A 22386-nucleotide genomic window follows, 5' to 3' on the forward strand; every position below is an offset into this window, starting at 1 on the left:
TGCAGAGAGAAAAATACAGGAGTTAAATGAGCAAAGAAAAATTTTGACTGAGAACTTGGAGGCAGTTGTACAAGATATGCAAGAAATGAAAGCTCATTTTTCACAGACTGGAGCAATAATAAAACCCATTGGTGAGTACAAAGTAAATGACTTTTATAAACAAAAATCACTAATTTATCTTAATGTACACCTCATTTAGTTATTCTGATTTGCTACATATTGGAGATATTTTTCTTAGTTCTCTTTCTACACTACATGGTCGTAACTTTAAATCTAAAACTATAGGAGAGTAGTTGGAATGTCATATAACTTCTGACCCCAGTGGTTTCTGGTTAGGAGACTGGGGTTTGGTCAGGAGAGGATGAATGGAACCAATTGATAGCTGATGGTTATCTTGATTATTCATGCAGAGTGATTACCCAGTCTGCTTTTGTTACCTCTTTATCAGTAGAAGGAGGCTTAGCTCCCCATATACAGATTCTATGTCTTAAGAATACTATGGTACTAGCGTCTCAAAAATCTAATTGGTGAGTGGCGTCTGTGGGAATTTTAATGCTGTGAATATCCAACTTAGGTCCAACTTGTATATTTATAAAATGAATACAAGTAATACTAATATAACACGCCTCTTTAGATTTCCTTTCAAAGAAAATTGGATCTCAGGTGGATAGTTTTCCCTTAAAATTTTCACTACTCAGAAATGAGTGCACACATATAATTTTTTGAACACTCTCACAGACTGCTTCTCATGTTCAAATGTTTATAACCTTGTCATTGTAGTAAAGAGAGCATTTCAAATGTCTGTTTTAGAAAAGGATTTAAATCAGCTTTTGCAGAAGAAACAGGCATTTCTGGAACATTTGAAATCAAATTTAGAAGAGCTGCAAGCAGCACAAAAACTTGCAGCAACTCATCCAGATGAAACCAATGGTAAGTGTTTACTTGCTTGAGGAAGTAATACCTTATGCACCTTTTTGTTTAATAATAAAACTTAAATATAATTTATATTATGAAATGAACAAAGTACATGAAGGATCATTCTTTCAGGGGAGGTGGAAAGCAGTTTATGAGAAACAGATGGAATTTAGACGTATCCTAGTGTACAAATGGACTAAAGGAATCAATTGCTAGCACAAAGTTTTGTGTCTTTCTAGCTACATTATTTTAGCCATTATCACTTTATTACCTTTTCCCTGGTTCCAGTTATAGTTCTTGTGTGTAATAAATGAAGTTTTATAATACATATATTTAGAAAATGTAAAAGGTTTGAGATCTAATAGGCTTTATAGTTTTGTGAGATGTTATTGTATGTATATATATAGTAAATAAAAAGATCATCTGATATCTTAACAGTAATAGTTTCAATGTTTATCATAAACACCTAGAAACTCAAATATCTGTAGATATACAGGCAGTCCCTGAGTTACAGACATCCAACGTATGTATGACTCCTAGTTAATAATGGAGGTGATACAACAGAGAGCAAATCTACCCCTAAGAAGGGAAATTCACTCCTGGAAGAGTTATTCTGGGGAAAAGATATCTCCACTGAAACTAGATCACCAATCCTTGTTCAACAACAACCCAAAAATGTCTAAATCCAATTACAGGGACAGAAAGTGAGGTGAAATCTTTCAGCAGGGGCAGACAAAAAAAACAACAACAAAAAAACCCACAAATGTCACAGGGGTATTAACCTCCTCCCTATGTGATCCAAAAGTTTTTAAAAGCATCATATATTTTTGTCTGGAGTCACACTTTAAAAATGTACCTGTTCTGACTTACATACACATTCAATTTAAGAACAGTCATAATGAGCTTTGTAACCTGCCTGTGTCTGCCTGCTTGTATTTTAAGACCACTGGGACAGGCTGTTCTCTTAAGTGTTATCAGTGAAATTTGTAATAGCTAGTAAAATAACATTTTATTTGTGATATCAAACTTTTTCATTTGTTTTTATTAAAATATTTTTTGCAGAGCAAAGGATTCAAGATCTTACTAATGAGAGAAGGCTTTTAGCTGCAGGGCTGGAAGCAATTATTCAAGATTTAGAAAAGGTACAAGAGGTAGTTGGAACAAGAAACAAAGGTAAACGTAGAAAAGTGCCTTAGGAAAATGTTATTTACTTTCAGAATGGATTTTTACTACATTTTGACAGCATAACAATAGTATTCGGTGGCTATTTGCACTCTGTTACTCATCAAGAGAAAGGTTCATCCTGTGGTTTTAGAGCAGGGTTTCTCAAACTTTTTCAGCCGAAGACCCTTTTTTGAAGCAAAAGTTTCTCGTGGAGCTTCAAGAAATGTTTATACATTATATTATAATATATTATATATTATTTTATATCATATATGTGTGTGTGTGTGTGTGTGTGTGTGTGTGTAGCCACGATGATACAGCAGATTAAACCACTAAGCTATAGAACTTGCTGACCTAAAGTCGGCGGTTCGAATCTGCGGGACAGGGTGAGCTCCCATTATTAGCCTCAGCTTCTGCCAACCTAGCAGTTTAAAAACATGCAAATGTGAGTAGATCAATAGGTACCGCTTTGGCGGGAAGGTAACGACGCTCCATGCAGTCATGCCAGCCACATGACCTAGGAGGCATCTACGAACAACGCCAGCTCTTCAGCTTAAAAATGGAGATGAGCACTGCCCCCCAGAGTCGGACTCGACTAGACTTAATGTCAACCTTTACCCTATATATATATATCTCAAACATGGGGCAAACTTTTGGACACAGGGACCACCTTGTGTTTTAAAATTTGACAAAGAGGCCAAGCCAGTGGCAGATGGAGAATGTTTGTGTGAATTAATTGATAAAAAACATGAACAAATTTCTATGCATCCTGCACATATCTTGTCTTTAGTGCAAAAAAAAAACACAATAAAAAGAAAGAACAATACAATATTTAAAATGAAGATAATTTTAACTGTAAAAACTTAACAGCATTTCAGTGGAAGACCCCAAGGGCCATCCATTCAAACCCCCTACTGCCATGCAGGAAAAGTACCATCAAAGCACCCCAACAGATGGCCATCCAGCCTTTGTAATAGTAGTAGTAGTAGTAGTAGTAGTAGTAGTAATAGGAACAACCCTAGGGGCCATCCAGTCCAATCCTTTTCTGTCATGCAGGGAAACCACAATCAAAGCACCCCCCAATGGATGGTCACCCAGCTTTTGTAGTAATAGAAATAGTAATAGGAGCAACCTCAGGAGCTGTCCAGTCCAATCCCCTTCTGCCATGCAGGAAAAGCACAATCAAATGTCCCCTAACAGATGGCCACCCAGCCTTGGTACTATTCCTATTATTATTATTATTATTATTATTATTATTATTATTATTATTAATAATAATAATAATAATCTCCATTGCTTCCCCCTGAAGAAGTTTGAGAAGAGGTTGGGCTTGTCAGAATGCTCAGATATAGACATTTTTTGTCAGGGTTGTTCATGATCCCATAGGGACTGACACATTATTGGGAGCCTTGGGTTGAGCCATAGACAGCATAGAGTTGATGTAAGAGATAATTCAAATATATTTGATTGCTATCCCAAATATAGAAAATATTTGGAGTTATATGAGTCCACTTTTCTTCAATGAAAAAGTATTTATTGGCTAGTATTAGGAAAGTTTTAGGAGAGAAAATCCTTGATTAGCCATTCTGTTTGTAGAAGAAATTTTGGAAGAACTATCGGAAAAAAGGAGAGTAATTTTGAAGGATCTGGCATCAAATGTGAAACGTCTGAACAAAGCAAAGGTTCTTGCTGCTGCTGAGCCAGATGATGTCAATTGTAAGTATTTTACTTGATTTGACAATTCAATTCGTAGTTGGATATCTGTTGTCAGTTTAGGATTCAGTCTTCACCTGTGGGCAACATGAACTACTAAAAATGACAGAACCTAACTAAAGTAACCAGGGGTTTATTTCTGGTTTTGAAAAATGGGTGTTTTCTTTATATCCAGTTGTGGGTGGAATGTCAGAAACATGTTGCACCTTGTGTGCTTTCTTTTTCTAGGCAAGTCAAGACGTTTTTGTTTCAATAAGTCTTTGAGCGCAGACTCCTTCTACCCTGCCCTATATCCCAGGATCTGATCCCAGATCATCTGATTATCACAGACTATATGGCAGTGGAAAGTCAAATAATCCAGTTCAAAGCAGATAACATGGGATTAGGTTATGGGATATAGGGCAGTGAAGATCCAGCCTCACTTGAAAGGACTTTTCATAATGTGTTGTGTTGTTTACTGTATATACTTGAGTATAAGCCTAGTTTTTCAGCCCTTTTTTTAAGACTGAAAAAGCCCCCCTCGGCTTATACTCGGGTGAGGGTTCTGGTTGGCTTATATTTGGGTCAGCTTATACTCGAGAATATATGGTACATTTATTAATTTTCTCTATTATTGTTGCTACTATTACATTTATTTTACTCTATTTTTATTATTATTAATACATTTATTATTTCACTCTGATCATATTATTATTATTGTTGCATTTATTATTTTACTCTATTTACAGTAGAGTCTCACTTATCCAACATAAACGGGCTGGCAGAACATTGGATAAGCGAATGTGTTAGATAATAAGGAGGGATTAAGGGAAAGCCTATTAAACATCAAATTAGGTTATGATTTTACAAATTAAGCACCAAAACATCATGTTATACAACAAATCTGTCAGAAAAAGTAGTTCAATACGCAGTAATGCTATGTAGTAATTACTGTATTTACAAATTTAGCACCAAAATATCACGATGTATTGAAAACATTGACTGCAAAAATGCATTGGATAATCCAGAATGTTGGATAAGTGAGACTCTACTGTATTATTACATGTATTATTTTCCTGTAATTATTATTATTACATGTATTATTTTACTCTATTATTATTAAAAGGATACATAAGCACATTTACATTGAAGAAGATGAAAACAATGATTTGATCAGAGTTGGACAGTCTTATCTTAAATTTGAGCTTTATGTAAATATTCAGAAACATTTAACCTACTTGATACCTCAATTAATGTAATTTTATTGGTATCTATTTTTATTTCTGAAATTTACCACCCTCGGTTTATACTTGAGTCAATGTTTTCCCAGTTTTTTTGTGGTAAAATTAGGTGCCTCGGCTTATATTTGGGTCGGCTTATACTCGAGTATATACGGTATATTTCTTGAAAATGCATCCTCTATTCCTTTTAAGTTGCGCTAAAATACATACACAGTCTGACACTGGTCTAGATAAAAAGACCAATTCAGTAGATTCCAGACCACTCCTAGGTTGCTTATAGATTACTTGGATTACATGAAAGCCACATATACACTGACCATTAAGGTTGGTGTAGGTGTGGAGCAGTCCCACAGTAGCCAAACACCATATGGGAGTTATCCTGGGTAATGCAGAGCAAGACCATATTAATGCGGCCTTACATCCCCCAAAGTTGGGGGAGTGCAAATTCTGCTGTAGGTTTTGGACCTTTGGGCTGGGACATAAAGTGAACCAGATGCAACTGTCCTCACTTTAACCCCATGTTTCTTGGACTTTGGCAGCCCAGTGACATGAGATGGCAGTTCCCTCTGCTCCCCATATTCTGTGGCCTCTTCTAGACTGCTGTATAATCCAGATTATCCAAACAGGCAATCTACATTATCTGCTTTGAATTGGATTATATGAGTCTACATTGCCATATAATCTAGTTCAAAACAGATAATCCAGACTACGATTTCTGCATGGTGTGATTTTAATATTGAATGTAATGTTTTAAATATTTAATACGTCTCAATTTTAATTTAATTTATTTTTAAGTTTATGCTTTGCATGTGTTTTAAGGCATTTAATAATTGCCATATGTAAGCTGCCTTGAGTCCCCTTCGGGGTAGAGAAAGGTGGGCGGGGTATAAATAGGGTAAATCAAATAAATAATAAAATAATCTGGATTTTATATGGCAGTGTAAAAGGGACCTGTGTCGCAGTGGTTACCAGTCACCACACAGGTGCTACTTGTTCTCCAACAGTCTAAAAACTCACTAAGCAATTTAACAATAACAATAACATATTTAAGAATTTAGAAATCAGAACAGACACAAATTTAAAGCCTGTATAGGGTTGGGCACAGAATCCAAAGGCTTTGATATCAAATGGAACAAAGAAGGCTGGTATGTAACATAGATCATTTACATTATGCAATATTTTCATATGTTTTATGTACCTTCAGGTTGTTTCCAGCGTATGGCAGTCCTAAGGTGGGTTCTCTTAGCAAGATTTTTTCAGATGGTTTGTTTTGCCTTCTTCTGACACTGTGGGGAAATGATTTGCCTAAGGTTACCTACTGGGTTTCCATGGCTAAGCAGGGATTTAAACCTGGTATCCATAGTCAGAATCAAATGTCCAAACCTATGCTGGCTTTCGGGGTTTTTTTAATACAAAATGCCTGATACATTTTGAAAGAGAAAATAACATGAACTACCAAAATATTCTTGAATGTAACTTGTGCTAATTTATTTTTAGATCAAAAGGTAGAAGAACTCACTGAAGAAAGGAGGCTTTTGGCTGTCGGTTTAGATGCAATTATGCAAGAAATAAAGGATCTGGTTTTAGATACAGCAGGGGTATTAAAACCCACTGGTGAGTATGGCTCTCAAAATATAATCAGAAGAAGTGATCACTGTTAAGCAATAGGACTAGCTGACGTTTAATCTCAAAATGGAATATGTTCTCTTTTCTCCATTTGAAGACTTGTGTTTCCTAGATGTGACAAATTGAAATATTACGGAGATTTTCTAGTCTGATGCTATATACTGTATCATCTTCTTTTTTTCTGCAAAAACAGTAAGGGGTTCAAAGTCCTTCGAAAAAGTCAGCAGTGATTTTTCTCCAGTCAAAGCAGACTCTTGTCAAAGTTTAGTCTAATGACAGGACAGTGTTGCTCTCCGTTTTCCCTGACACACACAGGGTTAAAGTGTGTCCCTCAGATAAAAAGAATAACAAAAGACTTGTGATATTTACATATCTACAGCATCCTCACATTCTATTCATTGTACCTGTCTAGTGCTTGCTCTTCATTACTGTCTCTCAGGTATCTTCCATATCTTCTCTTTCGACATTGATGTAGCTATTTCTAAATGATAAAGTTTTTAAGATAAAAATGCTGAACTTTTTCTCTTTACAGAAAGAGAATTAGATTTGTTTGAAAAGAGACTATTGTTTTTTGAAAATCTGACATTAAATGTGGAAGAGCTGAAAGATTTGCATGCTGCTGCAAACGCTGAACCTGGTGGTAAGTAAAGTGTTCCTACTACATTTCCCCAGTGGTCTTTTATGCCTGGTAAATAGGATAGAACCATGTGAGCACTGTGGCTACTAGAGCGTGAGACAGCAGAATGCAAGTGAAGTAAGAATTATCCCAATTGTTGGGTGTATATTCTGGTCAGTGATCAAGGCAAAAAATACCTCTAGTAAATTATACATTCATGAATTATTTAATAGAAACCAATATACAGAACATAATTGCACCTAATAACTTATTTACAAGGATTAATTAAACACAAGTTTCAGAAACCAATTAATTCATTATTTAATATTAGAGAGGTGAAAGCACAAGCACAAATAATTCAGAGCCAAACAAGCAAAACATTGATTAGTAATACAGAACATAGCAGAAAGGCATCACCATTGCTAAGATAGTTAAATAATAAAGAACGGACAAAGTGTACAAGGAAATGAAAGCTTTTATAAAAGCAGAACACTTCTGGGTCAGAGATGGAAGATGTTTTAATCGGGTCAGAAGTGAATTAAGAATATATTGCAAGTCACTTCTGATGTGAGAGAATCAGCCATCTACAGAGACGTTGCCCAGGGCATGCCTGGATGTGTTACCATCCTGTGGGAGGCTTCTCTCATGTCCCCACGTGGGAAGCTGGGGCCGACAGATGGGAGCTCACCCCATTTTGCGGATTTGAACCACCAACCTTCAGATCTTCAGGTCAGCAGTTCAGCCGGCACATGGGTTTAACCCATTGCAGTACCGCGGCTCTTAGAGATGGAAGATGATCTACAGAAAAGTGATGATCACGTGGGTAGTGGAGGAGGTGATTCCTCAGACCTTGATTCAGATAGGGACAATATTATGCACAGCTGCTTACAGTATTACAGTATTGGAAGTACAGTTTAGAAGTTTGTTGAGGATGGTGATCTAGACATTAGCATTATCTGTTAGTGACTCCATTGAGATAATGAGGAAGAAAGTACAACTATAGAATAGTAATGGTCTTGAGAAGGCCATTATCAAAATTCCACTGATAGAGTACACCCAATTGAATAGTACAGTTATTCCAATATTAACCCAAGAAGAGAGCATGGACAAAGTCTGAGCTGTTTATCAGCTGTCATCAATCTGATCTCTGGAAGGACAGGGGCCAAGTCAAAATAAGCAGTGTTAAATATTGCAATTTGCTGGGTTTCAGCGTCTTTGTATGCTAAGAGATCAAAGGTATGTTTGAAACCAATAAACAAGTACAAAATATTTGATTTTATTAAGAAGGCTGTCATTTGTTTCTTCTAATTTCTGGATCCTTTTTTCATGCAGTGATCATGTTTAGCATAATGGGCTCAGACACCTCAGTGCTTTTTCAGGCATTTTTTTCCAGTAATGATAGCTCTGGTGTTTATCAAACAGTTAAAAAATTCAAACGGTTTTAAAATACCAAACGGTAACATGATCATTTATTTTACACAGAACAGAAAAAGCAGGAACTAGCAGAGAAGGTAGCACTTTTGAATGAAAGTCTTGAAACTATGCTTCAAGAAATGCAAGAAGAACAGACTTCTGATGTATACCGAAGTGCAATGATGGGTCCAGACAGTAAGTGGAAATCAGCATTCTGGAACTGAACTCAGCTCTCCTCCCAATACGTCCGATTTAGCAGCAGCCTTTTCTCTCCATGGCCAGAGAATCAGGGACAGAGTGACATGTATAAGAGTCATAGATGGGATTAGATAAAAAAACTTGGAAGATTGGGTGGCAACTATAGGAGCTGTGCACTTAAATTGACTGAAAAGATAAAATGTAAAACACTGAACTCAAAACAGAAGGAAACACTTCTCTTTTGGACAACAACAACAACAACTTTATTTTTGTATCCTGCCTCCATCTCCCCAAAGGGACTCAGGGCGGCTCACAAGGGGACAAGCTCAGTCAACATAGTTTTAAAATATAAAATATAAACATACTAAGTACACACATGGTATATAGAGTGCATAAACAGTAACATAAAAATAGAGAAATAAAAACATTATAACAAAATAAATCAGTCATCAACCAAGACATTGAGCTGTGATGATCTAATAAGCCGTTTCTCTGATGCCTTGATGAACACAATTGTGTTTTGCTGTTTATAACTGCGGAATCAAGTAACAAACAGAGATTATAAATTACCGAAGATATTAGTTTAATATCCTGCAGCCTTGTTGTGTACTTTATTGACATACTTGATAGTAAAATATGTCATGTAAGATTTATTGTTCATTCTCCATCTAGATAATTCACATTTTGTTGTGTATGAGTGAATAAATAATTTAACCATAAATAAATGCTAATATTGGAAAACTATTCTAGATTATCCTGTTAATTTTCTTGAATTTCAAAGCTGCACATCCATATGTGTTCAGGCAAACTGTAACTGATTCAAGAGCAAATATTCTAACTTATTTTTTGATAGATGTGGAGGCACCATACTTATGGCACAATGACTACAATGATATGGGAGTATACATATGTGAGCATACATACAGAAACCCTATATATATATATTTGTGTGTGTGTGTGTGTGAGAGAGAGAGAGATATATGTTTATTAGGGACTCTGAACACCACTTTTCTAAGAATTATCATGGATTTTGCGTAATACTTGTGTTGAAGAAAATATTAAGTAATACTTTCAGTTATTAACTGCATGTATTATTTTATTTCTAGGGAAAGACTTTAATGATTTGATAATGCTTTCAAGTTTAGAATCAAAACTGGATGAACTAGAAGAATCAGGAACTCTTTCATCTATTCAATTGGATGGTATAAGTAAGTACAGAATGAAGAACATGTATATACTTTTAATAGGTACATGAAGCTGAATTAATCTGAATAGCTTTTTTAGACAACTGTTCTTAGGCTAGCTGAAGAAGCAGTACACACGATGGACTTGTTAATACAATGTTCTGTACAGCATTTGGACCCACAGTGTTTGCGCTTGGCTGCATAGGTTTTGGGAGAGTGATGTTGGAAAAGTGTTGCTATTTGGAAGCAGTGGTGAGCACAGTCATGATATCCAGGAAGAAATCCACACAGATAATATATTAATGTTGTGAAATGGGTCCAATTGATTCCTATCCACATATGAAAAGATTTCTGGTGGCTGCAGTTCTTTCAACTCATTTTACAATATATAGGTTTCCAACCTGGGATTTTAATCTATTTCTGAATGAGCTAACAGATGAATATTTTGAGCCACTGACAGTTTCATTGAGAAGTGTTTTTCTAGTGAACGAGATGTAAGCGAGAAGAGTTTCAGAATTAATGGTTTTGTCAGTCCATCCCATTTTTTTCAGATTTGAGGATGAGAGGCTGGTTTTCAAGTTGGCTCCATCAATTTATACAGGTGTCAATGATACAATATATTTTAAAAACTCCAGTTCAAAACCAAGATACGTTTTGGAGATATGAGACATGCTCTTAGAATATATTCGAGAAATTCAAAGGTTGTTAGACAGAGTGTTATGTTCATTTCAATCAGCTCAAAGACATTAGGATACAAGGTATCAAGCACAGTTATTATCATGTTGGATTAGGGGTTCTATATTTTTGTGCTATGACTGAGGTAAAACTCAACACACTCAATAAGATCAGTGTTGGTGCAGGCCCGGCCCAACATGGGACACTAGCCACGCCCCCGCGTTGGGCGCCATGTTCCCAAGGGGCGCCCTGCCCCTGCCTCCCGCATCACGCGCCCACTGCAGCGGGAGTCCTTCCAGGCCGTGGCCTGGAAGGACTCCTGCCGCAGCCTGGCCAGTGCAGGAGGCGGGGCCAGAGCTCCCCGCCTCCCAGGGGCTCAATAGCGCCCCTGGGAACATGGCGCCCAACGCGGGGGCATGGCTAGCGTCCCATGTTGGGCCGGGCCTGCACCAACACTGATCTTGTGTCAGTGCTGGCCAGAGCTGGCCAGAGCTGACCTCGCCTCCCGCCCATGCGCCCTGGCCCCGCCTCCTGCATGGCCCGTGCTGTGGGAGGCGGGGTCAGGGCGTCTGCGCGTGGCATGGGAGGCGGGGCTAGGTCTGGCTATGCCTCCCGTGGTGCGGCGGGGAGGCGCAAAACTTTTTGCGTACCCCTGGAAATTTCCTCGGCCCAGTCCTGTGTCGGTGTCTATGCTGTATTCTGTGACATCTTAATTGCAAGATGTATGTGAAATGGAAGGTTGGTCAGAACCAATCATGTTTATAAAACATTATAAATATAAATTGGGCAAATTTAAGTCAGCAAAGGAGCCCTTCAGGAAGTTGGTCTTGAAGTTAGTGGCTTACATTAGCACCCATCCATTGTTGGAAACTTGGGTAGGTTACTAACTGGAGCTGCTTACAGGGAGCGATCAACCCCCCTGTTCATGCAGCTTCACTGGTTGCCGATAATATCCCGGGCCCAATTCAAGGTGCAGGTTATTACCTATAAAACGTTCGGGACCTGCCTATCTTGGTGACCGCGTCGTCCCCGATGAACCTATGCGATCTCTGAGATCTTCTAGGGAGGCCCTGCTCTCGCTTCCGCCTTCCTCACAGTTATATTTGGTGGGGACGAGAGAGGGGGCCTTCTCGGCTGTGGCCCCTCGGCTCTGGAACTCCCTTCCCTAGGGAGATTAGGTTAGCGCCCTCCCTACCGTCCTTTAAGAAACAATTGAAAACCTGGATGTTTGGGCTGGCCTTTGGAGAGACAGCTATTGGATTATAATTCTATTCTGAATGTTATTAGGTTCCTTTCATCGGGGTATTTTAATCTAATGATTTTATCTTATATTGCTGCTATAGTCCCCCCCCCCCCCCCCACCTATGAAGTTGACTGAATTGCATTGGTGGTTGTTTGATATTATTACTGTTGTATAAACCTTTGTTTTAACTTCTGTTTTATCATCTTCTTGGGTTTTAAACTGTGTATATTGTTAATGTATTTGCGCTGTTACTTTTGTAACATTGTGAGCCACCCTGAGTCCCCACGGGGAGATGATGGCGGGGTATAAATAAAGTGTTATTATTATTATTATTATTATTATTATTATTATTATTATTATTATTAGATCCTAAGAATTGCTATTTTTGGAATCAACAAGTCAAATATACCCCAAGAAAGGTCTAACATTTGAGACACCAAAATGTATGTTGGCCAGTGTAGTCTATGTTACCTTTTCTTTAATCAACAGCCATAAACTATTGTAGTTGATAATCTTTAAAACCCTTTTTTTTCCACTGACTACATTAAAATTAGTTATTTTTGTAGGGAAAAAAGTGCGATTTTTAAAAGAAGAGAAGAAAAAATTGATTGATAAATGGCAGGTGCCTGCTGTAGAACAACCAAGAGCATATGCAGATGATAGTAAGTACTTAAAATATCTATATCTCTGGGCTACTGGAATTTTTATGTGGGAAAATGAAGTAATGGTGCTCCATGCAGTCATACTGGCCACATGATCTTGGAGGCATCTATGGACAACGCTTACTCTTTAGCTTAGAAATGGAGATAAACACCACATTCCAGAGTTGGAGATGACTAGGGGAAACCTTTACCTTTACCTTTACCTATGTTTCTTTTTATTATTCTCTCTTTGTGTCTATGGAGTTACTGGGAGGTTTTTAACTAAGTGATTGTGCTGAAATTTCATGGGAAAGGTGAGGTTTGTTATTGGACTTCCCAATGTTTGGACTAGCATGGACAGAATAATCTGTGGTAGGAGTATGACTGAGGATGATTCACCTGTGTATAGCAGGCCTGTAGCGAGGGGGCGGTTTTAGGGGTTCAACCCCCCCCCCCCCAAAATTTTTCAGGTTATAAAAAAAACCTGGTTTACTCATGAATTTTAACTGGTTAACCAAATCCCCATGCTAAGTCTATGAGACACAAAACATTAAGTGTCCCTCCAGGCACTATCTCAAGCAGATATTGACAGGTTTGTAGCGGGGAGGGGTGTGTGCTAGGGGTTGACCCCCCCCCCCCGAAATTTTCAAAACCCCTCCCGAATTTTTTTTCTGGCTACAGCCCTGGTGTATAGGAATTATTCAACCAGCTTTTAAATTAATGTTAGGTACATGCTTTATACTATGGTTTTAATTGATGTATACATTTTTGTATATTTTGATTTTTTTATATCACTTTAGTTTAGTTATATTTTATTGTATCAATTTATTACTCTGGGAAGTATCTTGGTAGGAGATTTCTTTGAAAAACAGAATAAAAAACATTAAAGCAAGTAAACAAATGCGTATTATGTTCTTATCACATGGAGTGTTTCCATGACATGGTTTCAAGTTTCTAGAGGAGGGTGTCCCTGGGATATCAGATGTGATTGATATTTAATATTTTTTTTAATGAAGGAAGCCATAAAGAAAAAGCGGTAAAAGAATTCATTGAACAAAAAAAGGATTTATTTTCATACCTTCAATCAACTATTAGGGATCTGGAAAAAAAAGGCATAATTCAAGAAAAAGGTATAGTTCGAGAAAAAGGCATAATTCCTGGTAAGTACAGTTTTATTCTTGATCATTATAATGTCATTTTTCACTAATCACTGACTTTTTTCAAAAAAGACAAACCTTTACAATTGAATTATAATCCTTGCCAAAAAGAAGTTTTCTACAGTCCTACAGAATTGGTTTGTTTTTATTATAGTTAAAGTCCAGGATTCTTTTTAGACAGCTCAGTGTTCATAATAGCTTTGTGAGCTAACATTGCATGTGAGAAACAGTGCTTTTCTCAAGGCCACTAATAAGCATTATAGATGATGAGTACTGCCCACATAAAACTGGATTCAGGCTTAGAACTACTTTGAGTAAATCCATTGACATCACTTGGACATTACCAGCAAAAAAATTCAGTTGCAGTTTGCAATATCCTGCCCTGGTTTGACCCCTATTTGTATCATAAGGACCCCTTATCTCTGGATTGAATGTGTATGGAAAGTGTTACAATATCTTCCCCACCCAAAGTAATGTCAGAACAAAAGGGTCCTGTCATATCTATGTGTGTGTTATATTATTTTCAGACACAGAACCTGCAACTCTGGCTTATTCTCCTTTTTGACATGTAGGAACCTATCAACTAATAGGCCTTCTTCCTGCCGATCTTGCCATTCACCTTGTACTCTTATTTTTGGAAAATGGCAGTTATAACTTTTGGAAAAACACCTTTTGGAGATCATAATTTCTTAGAGAAGCATGACCTTACAGAGAAGAGCCAAAAACCCTTTAGAATAGAATCTTCTCTTGTGGTATACAACCAGATATAATTATTCAAGGCAATAGTTTCAGTTGTTAGGCTGAATAACCTATTATCTCTGAACTGTTAGGAAAACAGTTTTACCAGTGCATAAAAAGCAGAGCTTTAGAAGTGCCCCAAAATATATAATCTCCCATAAAACAACTTGCTTTATATCATGCACTCAAGAGGCAAAAATGAAGTAGACTTTGATAAAAATAACATATTTGGTTTATTCACAACTTTCATGTGTTCAGCATACACAGATACAAAACTTACTAGTCCAATTTCAGATATGTTCCCTGTGCCATCTGACCAGGGCATCTCTTACAATAAAATAGCTATCAACGGGTCACATAGTCAAAAGGAGAGAGAGAGAGAGCGAGAGCGAGCGCGCATGTGGTCTGCAGCCCCTTTAATAATTTCTCAGGAACCATAGAGTAAAGGAAACTGCATACTAGAACATACATACAGGAAACAGTAAGCAACAGGATCACAGATTACTACAGAAGGCTTGAAGAATGTTGTCATTTCCAACACTTATTAGATGACACCTTTGTCTTATCCCCTTCCTTTAGTCATGCCCTAGTGAGTGATCATGAGTGAGCGAGGGAACTTTGAATGTCTCCTGACACACAGACACACAGGACAGAAGGTGGATTGTACTTTGGTATCTGATTCAGAAGATCTCCAGCATGGGGCGAGGGACAAGGAGAGAGCCAGGACAGATGGGTGGGATTGTGGCCCTCCAGGTATTTTGGACTTTAACTTTCACAATTCCTAACAGCCTACCAGCTGTTAGGAATTATAGGAGTTGAAGTCCAAAATAACTGGAGGGCTGAAGTTTGCCCATGCCTGATGTAGCATCTCCATCCTTTGTCTAAAACAGTGGTTCTCAACCTGTGGGTCCTCAGGTGTTTTGGCCTACAACTCCCAGAAATCCCAGCCAGTTTACCAGCTGTTAGGATTTCTGGGAGCTAAAGGTCAAAACCATCTGGGGAACCACTGGTCTAAAAAGTAACATTGCTCTTTTCCTCATCTGTCTTTGGCCCTGATTGAATGGCAACCCCAGTGCAGCGGGATTGTTCATTAGAATATTTCCATCAGACCTGGGCGACGTTGAAAAAGGGCTATGTGAAGAAACATGGTGTAGCTGTCAGAAATATTTTAAAAATAGGTATTTTTAATTACAAAAATCTGAGTCAAGCACTAAAAGGGTTATATGAATGCAGTGACTCAGCAAAAGTTGCAGTTCTATATACACAGGTGTGCCTGTAGCTTAGTAGACCTCAGTGTTAGTCAGCCTCGGTGTGAGATGGTCTGGTGTGAGATGCTTCAGTGAGAGAAGCCCCAGGTTGAAAGCCTCATGTGTGAAGCTCCAGTGTGAAGGCTGTTGCGTGTAAAGCTATTGTGTGAAGCTCCTGTGTAAGTCTGGTATGAGAGACTCTGTGAGAGTGAAGCTATTTGTCTGCATGAGAAAGAAGCCCAGCGTGTAAGCAAAGAAGGAAGTATAAAGAACTTTATTCATGTGTGTCATGTAAATAGTGCAACCATATTATTTTGCTACAAAGAACAGCCTCCTAAGGAAAAGATAACTTTGGTCTGTGTGTTTTCTTAAATGGCTACTGGTGCTGGGTCATTTTGCTGCTAATAAGTTACTCTGCTATATGTTTATGGAGAGGTTCTTTTGTTAATAAGCCCACTCACCCAACAGTAGCATCTTATGAAGGGAGCATTTCAACAGTGTTTCCAGAGCAGTGACAGAGGGAACATTTCACTGGTTCCTGTAAGAGTGGAGAAAGTGGGGTGGGCAGGGTGGCTACCTCACACTCCTCACCTGAGAAAGCCACTGCCTAGCCTTAACTGAGAACCTTGTGAGATAGACTTATCATGAGAAATATGGCTTTTAAAAACATTAGCAAGACTGGAAATTAATTTTAGGTGCTTCTATTAGGTTAAAAAAAATCAAACCCGTACTGGGTTGTTTCTCAATCCAAATAGAAGAAAGCAGAGAAATTGGGTTTCTTTGACTTTTGCTACTCAATTATATTGCTATTTATCTACATTCATAAATCAAATCTGAGGTAGGCAGAGTTAATTGATTAGTTATCTTGAGTTTGTGAGAAAGGCTAATATGCTAAGCCAGGCATGGGCAAACTTGGGCCCTTCAGGTGTTTTGGGCTTCAACTCCCACAATTCCTAACAGCCTATGCCTGTTGTAGGTTGTAGTTTGCCCATGCCTGTTGTAGGTTGTGGCTGTTGACAGTCTCCGATCTGCATTTCTTAGCCTTGCCAGCCCAGTTCAAAACACAGCTCAAGAACGAGGTAGCCACTGAGAGTGGAACAGCCATGCTTGTGCTAAACCTTCTCTTTATATTTGTTTTTAAAATCTTTCTGCATATAAAGTTGCTCAGGGTAGGATTCTAAAAATAGACTTTTAATGACATGAACAACACTGTATTTGAAATTGTGCACTATGCAGATACATTTGTTAGAAGAACTTGTACAGCTTCAGAGCACACCAATGAGAAGCTTTAGACATCTGCTACAGAATGTCTCAAATGGTTGTAAGGATGAAGACAAAAAATATGGTACTGATCTAAATCAGTTGCTTTTATAATGAGGCTGTATTTTTCAGTGTTTATTTAGTGTAATAATAAATATTCTTGAAGGAGAATAATTGAATGTATAAATGTTTTTGTGTGCAATTACTTCAGATGGTTTTTTATATGCAATACACCAAGGTTTTGAAGACACATCAAAAGAAAAAATGGCATTACATAAATATTTAATGACAGTTCCAGAAGATCTTCTGGAAAAAGAGGCTGCTGCTTTAATGGCTGAATATGGACAAGCAGGTGGGTGTAAAAGTGCGCCTCCTCTTCCTGTTCCCTAATAATAATAGTAATGATAATAATAATAGTAACAAAACAATCCCCTTTAAAAGATTCCTCACATCTTTACAGAATTTTTTTTACTTAAGAATTGTGTTGTTTTTCTGTATGAGAGGTAATCTACAGTTTTTCCTTAATGTGTTGTAATAAACTACTTCTCTAGTACATAAACACCATAAAAGGACTGAAGTATAAAGTCCAAAGCCATGATGTAAGTTAATGGTCCTTGCCTCACTGTTGCAACAAAAATATATAAAAATATATAGACAACACATCAAGGAATAACTGTTATCGATGTCGTGATTGCTTTTCAAGACATGGAGGGCTTGGCCTTTTCAGTCATTTGTTATATTCAATTCTTTTTGATTTTTACAAAGATTTTATTTCAGTGTCTGTATTGTTGTTGGTCTTGGTTTGTTGGACTCCATTTTGGTGTTTACAGAAAAGCTGTATACAAACACTATACCATACATACTAAATCGTAGTTTATCAGTCGTATCAGTGGCACTGGTTCAACTCTTTATTTTTCAGGCATTTTGATGGTATTCAGAATTTATCTATATTCCCTACATGCTGTTTCAAAAACTATAGGATTTTGTGTATACTTTTTATTTCTCATGCCATCACGAGAACAATTACAAAAATAGCCATGGTGTTCAAATGTTTTCCAAAAGCATCTTGTGCTTGTAATCCTGTACAGCTTGTATAATCAGAAACTTTGTGTCTAGATGAGAAAACAGCAAAACAAAGGGCTTTGGCTGCAAAGCTAGAAGCAAATGTTAAAGACCTGAAAGCTGTTTATGATAAGGAGAAATCGAAAAAAAAATATGCTGGTGAGTAAAAGCAACTCATATAGCATTTTTTAATTATTCAGTTACTGGAAATGCCATACTTTCTTGTGATTCTATAGAAAAAGATATATTTAGGGTTGACTAGAGTACTAAGAAATTTAACTCAGAATAGTGGGAAGCTGTGGTTTCTAACTATCTGAAAGATATGGTGCACCTATTGCTTGCATTTTACCCTCTTTTCATGTCCACGTTGCAGATTTCTTTTCTGCCTGATTTTAAACGTAAACCATGACATCCAAATTTGGGAAAGTGTGCTTTGTTAAAGCAAGAACAGGGGGATTATTATCTACAGAAATTGTTACACTGCATCTTTATCCATCTTAGCCAGCACAGCCAATGGCAATGAATGTTGGGTGTTGCAGTGTTAACATCTGGAAAACCTCACTTTGATCATATCTGGTTTAAACTGACATTTGGTCCCTTTCCCAGCTGATGTTGGGGGCAACAGCTTCTTTCTTTGTACATACATAGTTTCTGACTCTTCTGGATATTATTATTGACATTATTTGTTTATTACTGGACAATATGGAACAAAGTTTAAAGCTGCAAACTTTAAATGTAAGAGACATTGAATTACTGCAAGGGACTGTTGTCCATTATTTAACAGTGTTTTGTTTAGATTAGTACATGGGTCTACTGCATGTTTATCCTTTCCATGGCATACATGTATAATCTCTTTCAGAACCAGGAACACTAAGCAAAAGAAAAATGATCTCTGAGCCAGTCAGTCAGCAACAGGCCGTGAAACCATCATTGTCTGGGCTGCGAATACAAATCCTCAAAGCACCTAGTAAGAATAAAACATTTTGCTTAAAATATGGCTTCCTGAAAGTGCCCAACTATTTCTAAAGTGTATGATTTTTCACAGAGGAGCTGGGAGATAATGTTGTGACAAGAGAACAAGAGAATGCTGTTTGTAATGAATCTATAGCCACTTGTTTTCTTTTCTAGTCACTGACGGCTGAGCAAATAAGTATGAGCTAGCGATTCCACCACCGAAACCTTTAGCTTTAGTTGGTTGTAGTGTAAATTTCATTGATTTCATAGGTCAATTTTAACTGGGACTAAAATTAATTTTATATCCAAGTCTGTGTTGGGAAGAATACTTTGTTGCATTATTATGTGTGTTTAAGTGTTTATTTTGTTGTATGTCAATGTTACTATCAGTTACTGGAGGGATATAAATAATGAAAATAATATCTTCATATCTGAGCATTTTTAAATCTGAGTATTGTATAAATAATAATAATAATGCTAATTTAATCAAATATCATATTTATTCAATTGAAAGACCATTGATTATAAGGTGCAGCCTTATAAGATGCACCCTAATTTCAGTACCACCACCAACAAAAATACATAAGATACACCTGAGCAACGCCCTTGCAGATGGCCAATTGTCTCACACCAGAAGTGACTTGCAGTTTTCCATGTAGCTCCTGACATGAACCCCCCCCCCCCATTTTAAGATGCACCCCATTTTAAGAGATGCTTATATAGGAAAAATGTGTCTTAGAATTTAAGAACTACAGTAATACATATAACCATTTCCAAGTTGATAAAATGTATATAAATGGTCTCAGTAAAATGAGTGTGGTATGGAGTGTACACTTTTGGTGTGCAGGTAATAATAATAACAACCCCATCCAGGACTGGTTGACACACCTCCATCCCCAGATTAGGACCCTTGAAGGGAAGCATCTCTGTTTTATCTGGAGATGTCTTGTCAGATTTGTCTCCATGTGGCTGGAGATGGCATTCATTCAGAGAGACAGGCTATCCTTAGGTAAAGCTGTTTTTGAAGGCATGGAGAAATATATTTGGATGTCATCAGGATACTGATAGCACCCCACCCCACACCTCCACATGATCTCTCCCAGTGGTTTCATGTAAATATTAAAAAGCATTGGGGACAGAATGGCACCTTATGGGATGCCATATAACAGCTACTTTTTGAGGGGCAACTATCCCAAGCACCACCATCTGGAACCTGTGTGTGAAATATGACTGGAACTACTCCAACACAATCCCTTCAATTCCCAGCCTCTCCAGATATTGCTCTACACTTGTGAGTTTAATTATTGTTTCTTTTACCAGGGAAGTTTGCATGAAACCCTTAAGCCATGACTGTGCTTTCTAAATCTTTGGATACAAAATTGCGCATACCATTAATTTTGTGTACATACTTTCCCCGTGTGCTTACCCATTTAGTGATTGAGAAAGGCAGAACTGGCAGTGCTTCTCCATATCACAGAAAATCAGAAATGGAAGACGATACTTCAGTCCAGGAAGAGCAGGACATTTCTTCACGTAAGTAAGACTGAATTCTTATCGATGTGCCTGATTGAACCACTCGGGAGTCCTCCATATTCACTAGGAACATTTTGCACAGGGCCGCTGTAAAATTAAGCTAGGATTGATGTGGCCAAATTCACTTTACATAGAAAGGGCTAAAGCTGACACACCAACTGAAAATGAGTAAAGCTTTTTCTGGCCATAGCAGGCACTGGGCCATCCAGGAACAATCCTGGGTCTAGGGGTCCCCAAAGGTTCTAAACCAGGAGTGCACCTATCTAGAATGTGCAAGCATTGAATGTATAAGCATTCTCATTTAATTTAAGTGTATAATTGAGAGATCAGTAATTCAGGTCCTATGTAAAACAGGAGTTACCATGCAATGTACATTCAAACATATCCATTGCCTATGTAGCTGCTTAATTATTAGAGCAGTTTTATCAAATTAAGCAAGATAAGCTGCAATTGAGCCTCCGGTGGCGCAGTGTATTAAAGTGTTGAGCTGCTGAACTTGCAGACTGAAAGGTCCCAGGCTCAAACTCGGGGAGCGGAGTGAGCGCCTGCTGTTACCTCCAGCTTCTGCCAACCTAGCAGTTCGAAAACATGCCAATGTGAGTAGATCAATAGATACCGCTCCGGCAGGAAGGTAATGGCGTTCCATGCAGTCATGCCAGCCACATGACCTTGGAGGTATCTACGGACAATGCTGGCTCTTCAGCTTAGAAATGGAGATGAGCACCAACCCCCAGAGTCGGACACGACTGGATTTAACGTCAGGGGAAACCTTTACCTTTACTAAGCTGCAGTTATCATTTTGAAAACATGAGCTTGAAGTCAATCGCTCCAATGTGGAGAAAAACATTGCAGTAGCAATGATATTTCTCCTAGTTACTGCAAGTGTCATTTTGAAAACAAGTTATGCTACTTAAGAATTAAATTTGAGAAAGGCATCTCTAAGGTGATGGGAGGGGCTGCTTTGGAGTTGTCCTCAGACTGAGCATGCTCAGTGTCTCCATGGCCAGGGCTGAATGCCTCAAGTTGCAGAAATGTCTTAAAGATACAGTCAGCATAAAAATGTTTACGTAGTGCGTGTATGATGCCAGAACTATTTAAAAAACAAATGATTCAGTGTCTCAGCAATAAGTGAAAAAATTGTATAAGGTAATCACGATAGATTATTGTAACCTGCCAGTGCTTAATTAGCTGTATCTTGACCACTGTCCTTGCAGAAAGGGAGATCAAATTAGCATATAAAAGGCAAGCTACACCAGAGGAGAGCAGAAAATCATCGCTGCAATATCAAGAAATTAAAAGCTTTTTGCCACAATTGCCTGGCCTTTCAGATTTTGAAAGAAATGCAGGGAGACAGAGTGGTAAGCATAGATATTTTGGGGAAAGTTGTGTGTGTGTGTGTGGGGGGGGGCCTTGAAGAGTGAGAGGATGACAGAATCCAAATTGAGGCAGCCAATAAAGGTAAAAGTGTATGGCAAGAAAGAGCAGAATTCAAGATAAAAAAATACACCCTGTAGTTCGCAAAGTCAGTCTTCTTTGAAGTGAGATGTTCACATGCTGGAATTGCAGGGATTGAAATGAGAGGACGAAAAGACAGTAAATATCTGTCAATGATGGGGATTGCTAAAACAGAGAAAAAACGCCTTGTATTAAGACTGTAAATGCAATATCAATTGCACCAACTTTCTCTTTCCCATTTCCACTGCGGAGAGGATGAGATACAGTTGGGGAAAATGTGACAAATCTCAGAAGACTGCTACTTAGTTCCAGAAGCTTTTGGGCCACATTATACCTTATTAAGGTCTTCCTACAGACTAAGGTCAAGATCTC

At 37.9% G+C, this 22386-nt stretch overlaps 1 protein-coding gene across 13 annotated transcripts in view; it reads left to right on the plus strand.

Annotated features, from left to right (window-relative positions):
- The window catches only part of ccdc7 (coiled-coil domain containing 7), a 141671-nt gene that overhangs the window by 96916 nt on the left and 22369 nt on the right, over positions 1-22386 (plus strand). For 11 of the 13 annotated variants that reach the window (XR_010007239.1, XM_062984369.1, XM_062984378.1 and 8 more), the window contains 15 exons: positions 6-131; positions 811-930; positions 1978-2088; positions 3676-3795; positions 6510-6626; positions 7171-7278; positions 8737-8862; positions 9972-10073; positions 12534-12629; positions 13625-13768; positions 17222-17362; positions 18127-18231; positions 18932-19039; positions 20461-20559; positions 21774-21917. Coding sequence is in view for 12 of the 13 variants with exons in the window: in XM_062984369.1 (XP_062840439.1) it covers positions 6-131; positions 811-930; positions 1978-2088; positions 3676-3795; positions 6510-6626; positions 7171-7278; positions 8737-8862; positions 9972-10073; positions 12534-12629; positions 13625-13768; positions 17222-17362; positions 18127-18231; positions 18932-19039; positions 20461-20559; positions 21774-21917 (1767 nt within the window). In the remaining variant the exon portion in view is untranslated. The remainder of the gene's footprint in view (positions 1-5; positions 132-810; positions 931-1977; positions 2089-3675; positions 3796-6509; positions 6627-7170; positions 7279-8736; positions 8863-9971; positions 10074-12533; positions 12630-13624; positions 13769-17221; positions 17363-18126; positions 18232-18931; positions 19040-20460; positions 20560-21773; positions 21918-22386) is intronic. The other 2 variants (XM_062984371.1, XM_062984376.1) reach the window with 2 other exon arrangements.

This window comes from Anolis carolinensis, chromosome 6, assembly GCF_035594765.1.
Source record: "Anolis carolinensis isolate JA03-04 chromosome 6, rAnoCar3.1.pri, whole genome shotgun sequence".
Lineage (NCBI taxonomy): Eukaryota > Metazoa > Chordata > Lepidosauria > Squamata > Dactyloidae > Anolis > Anolis carolinensis.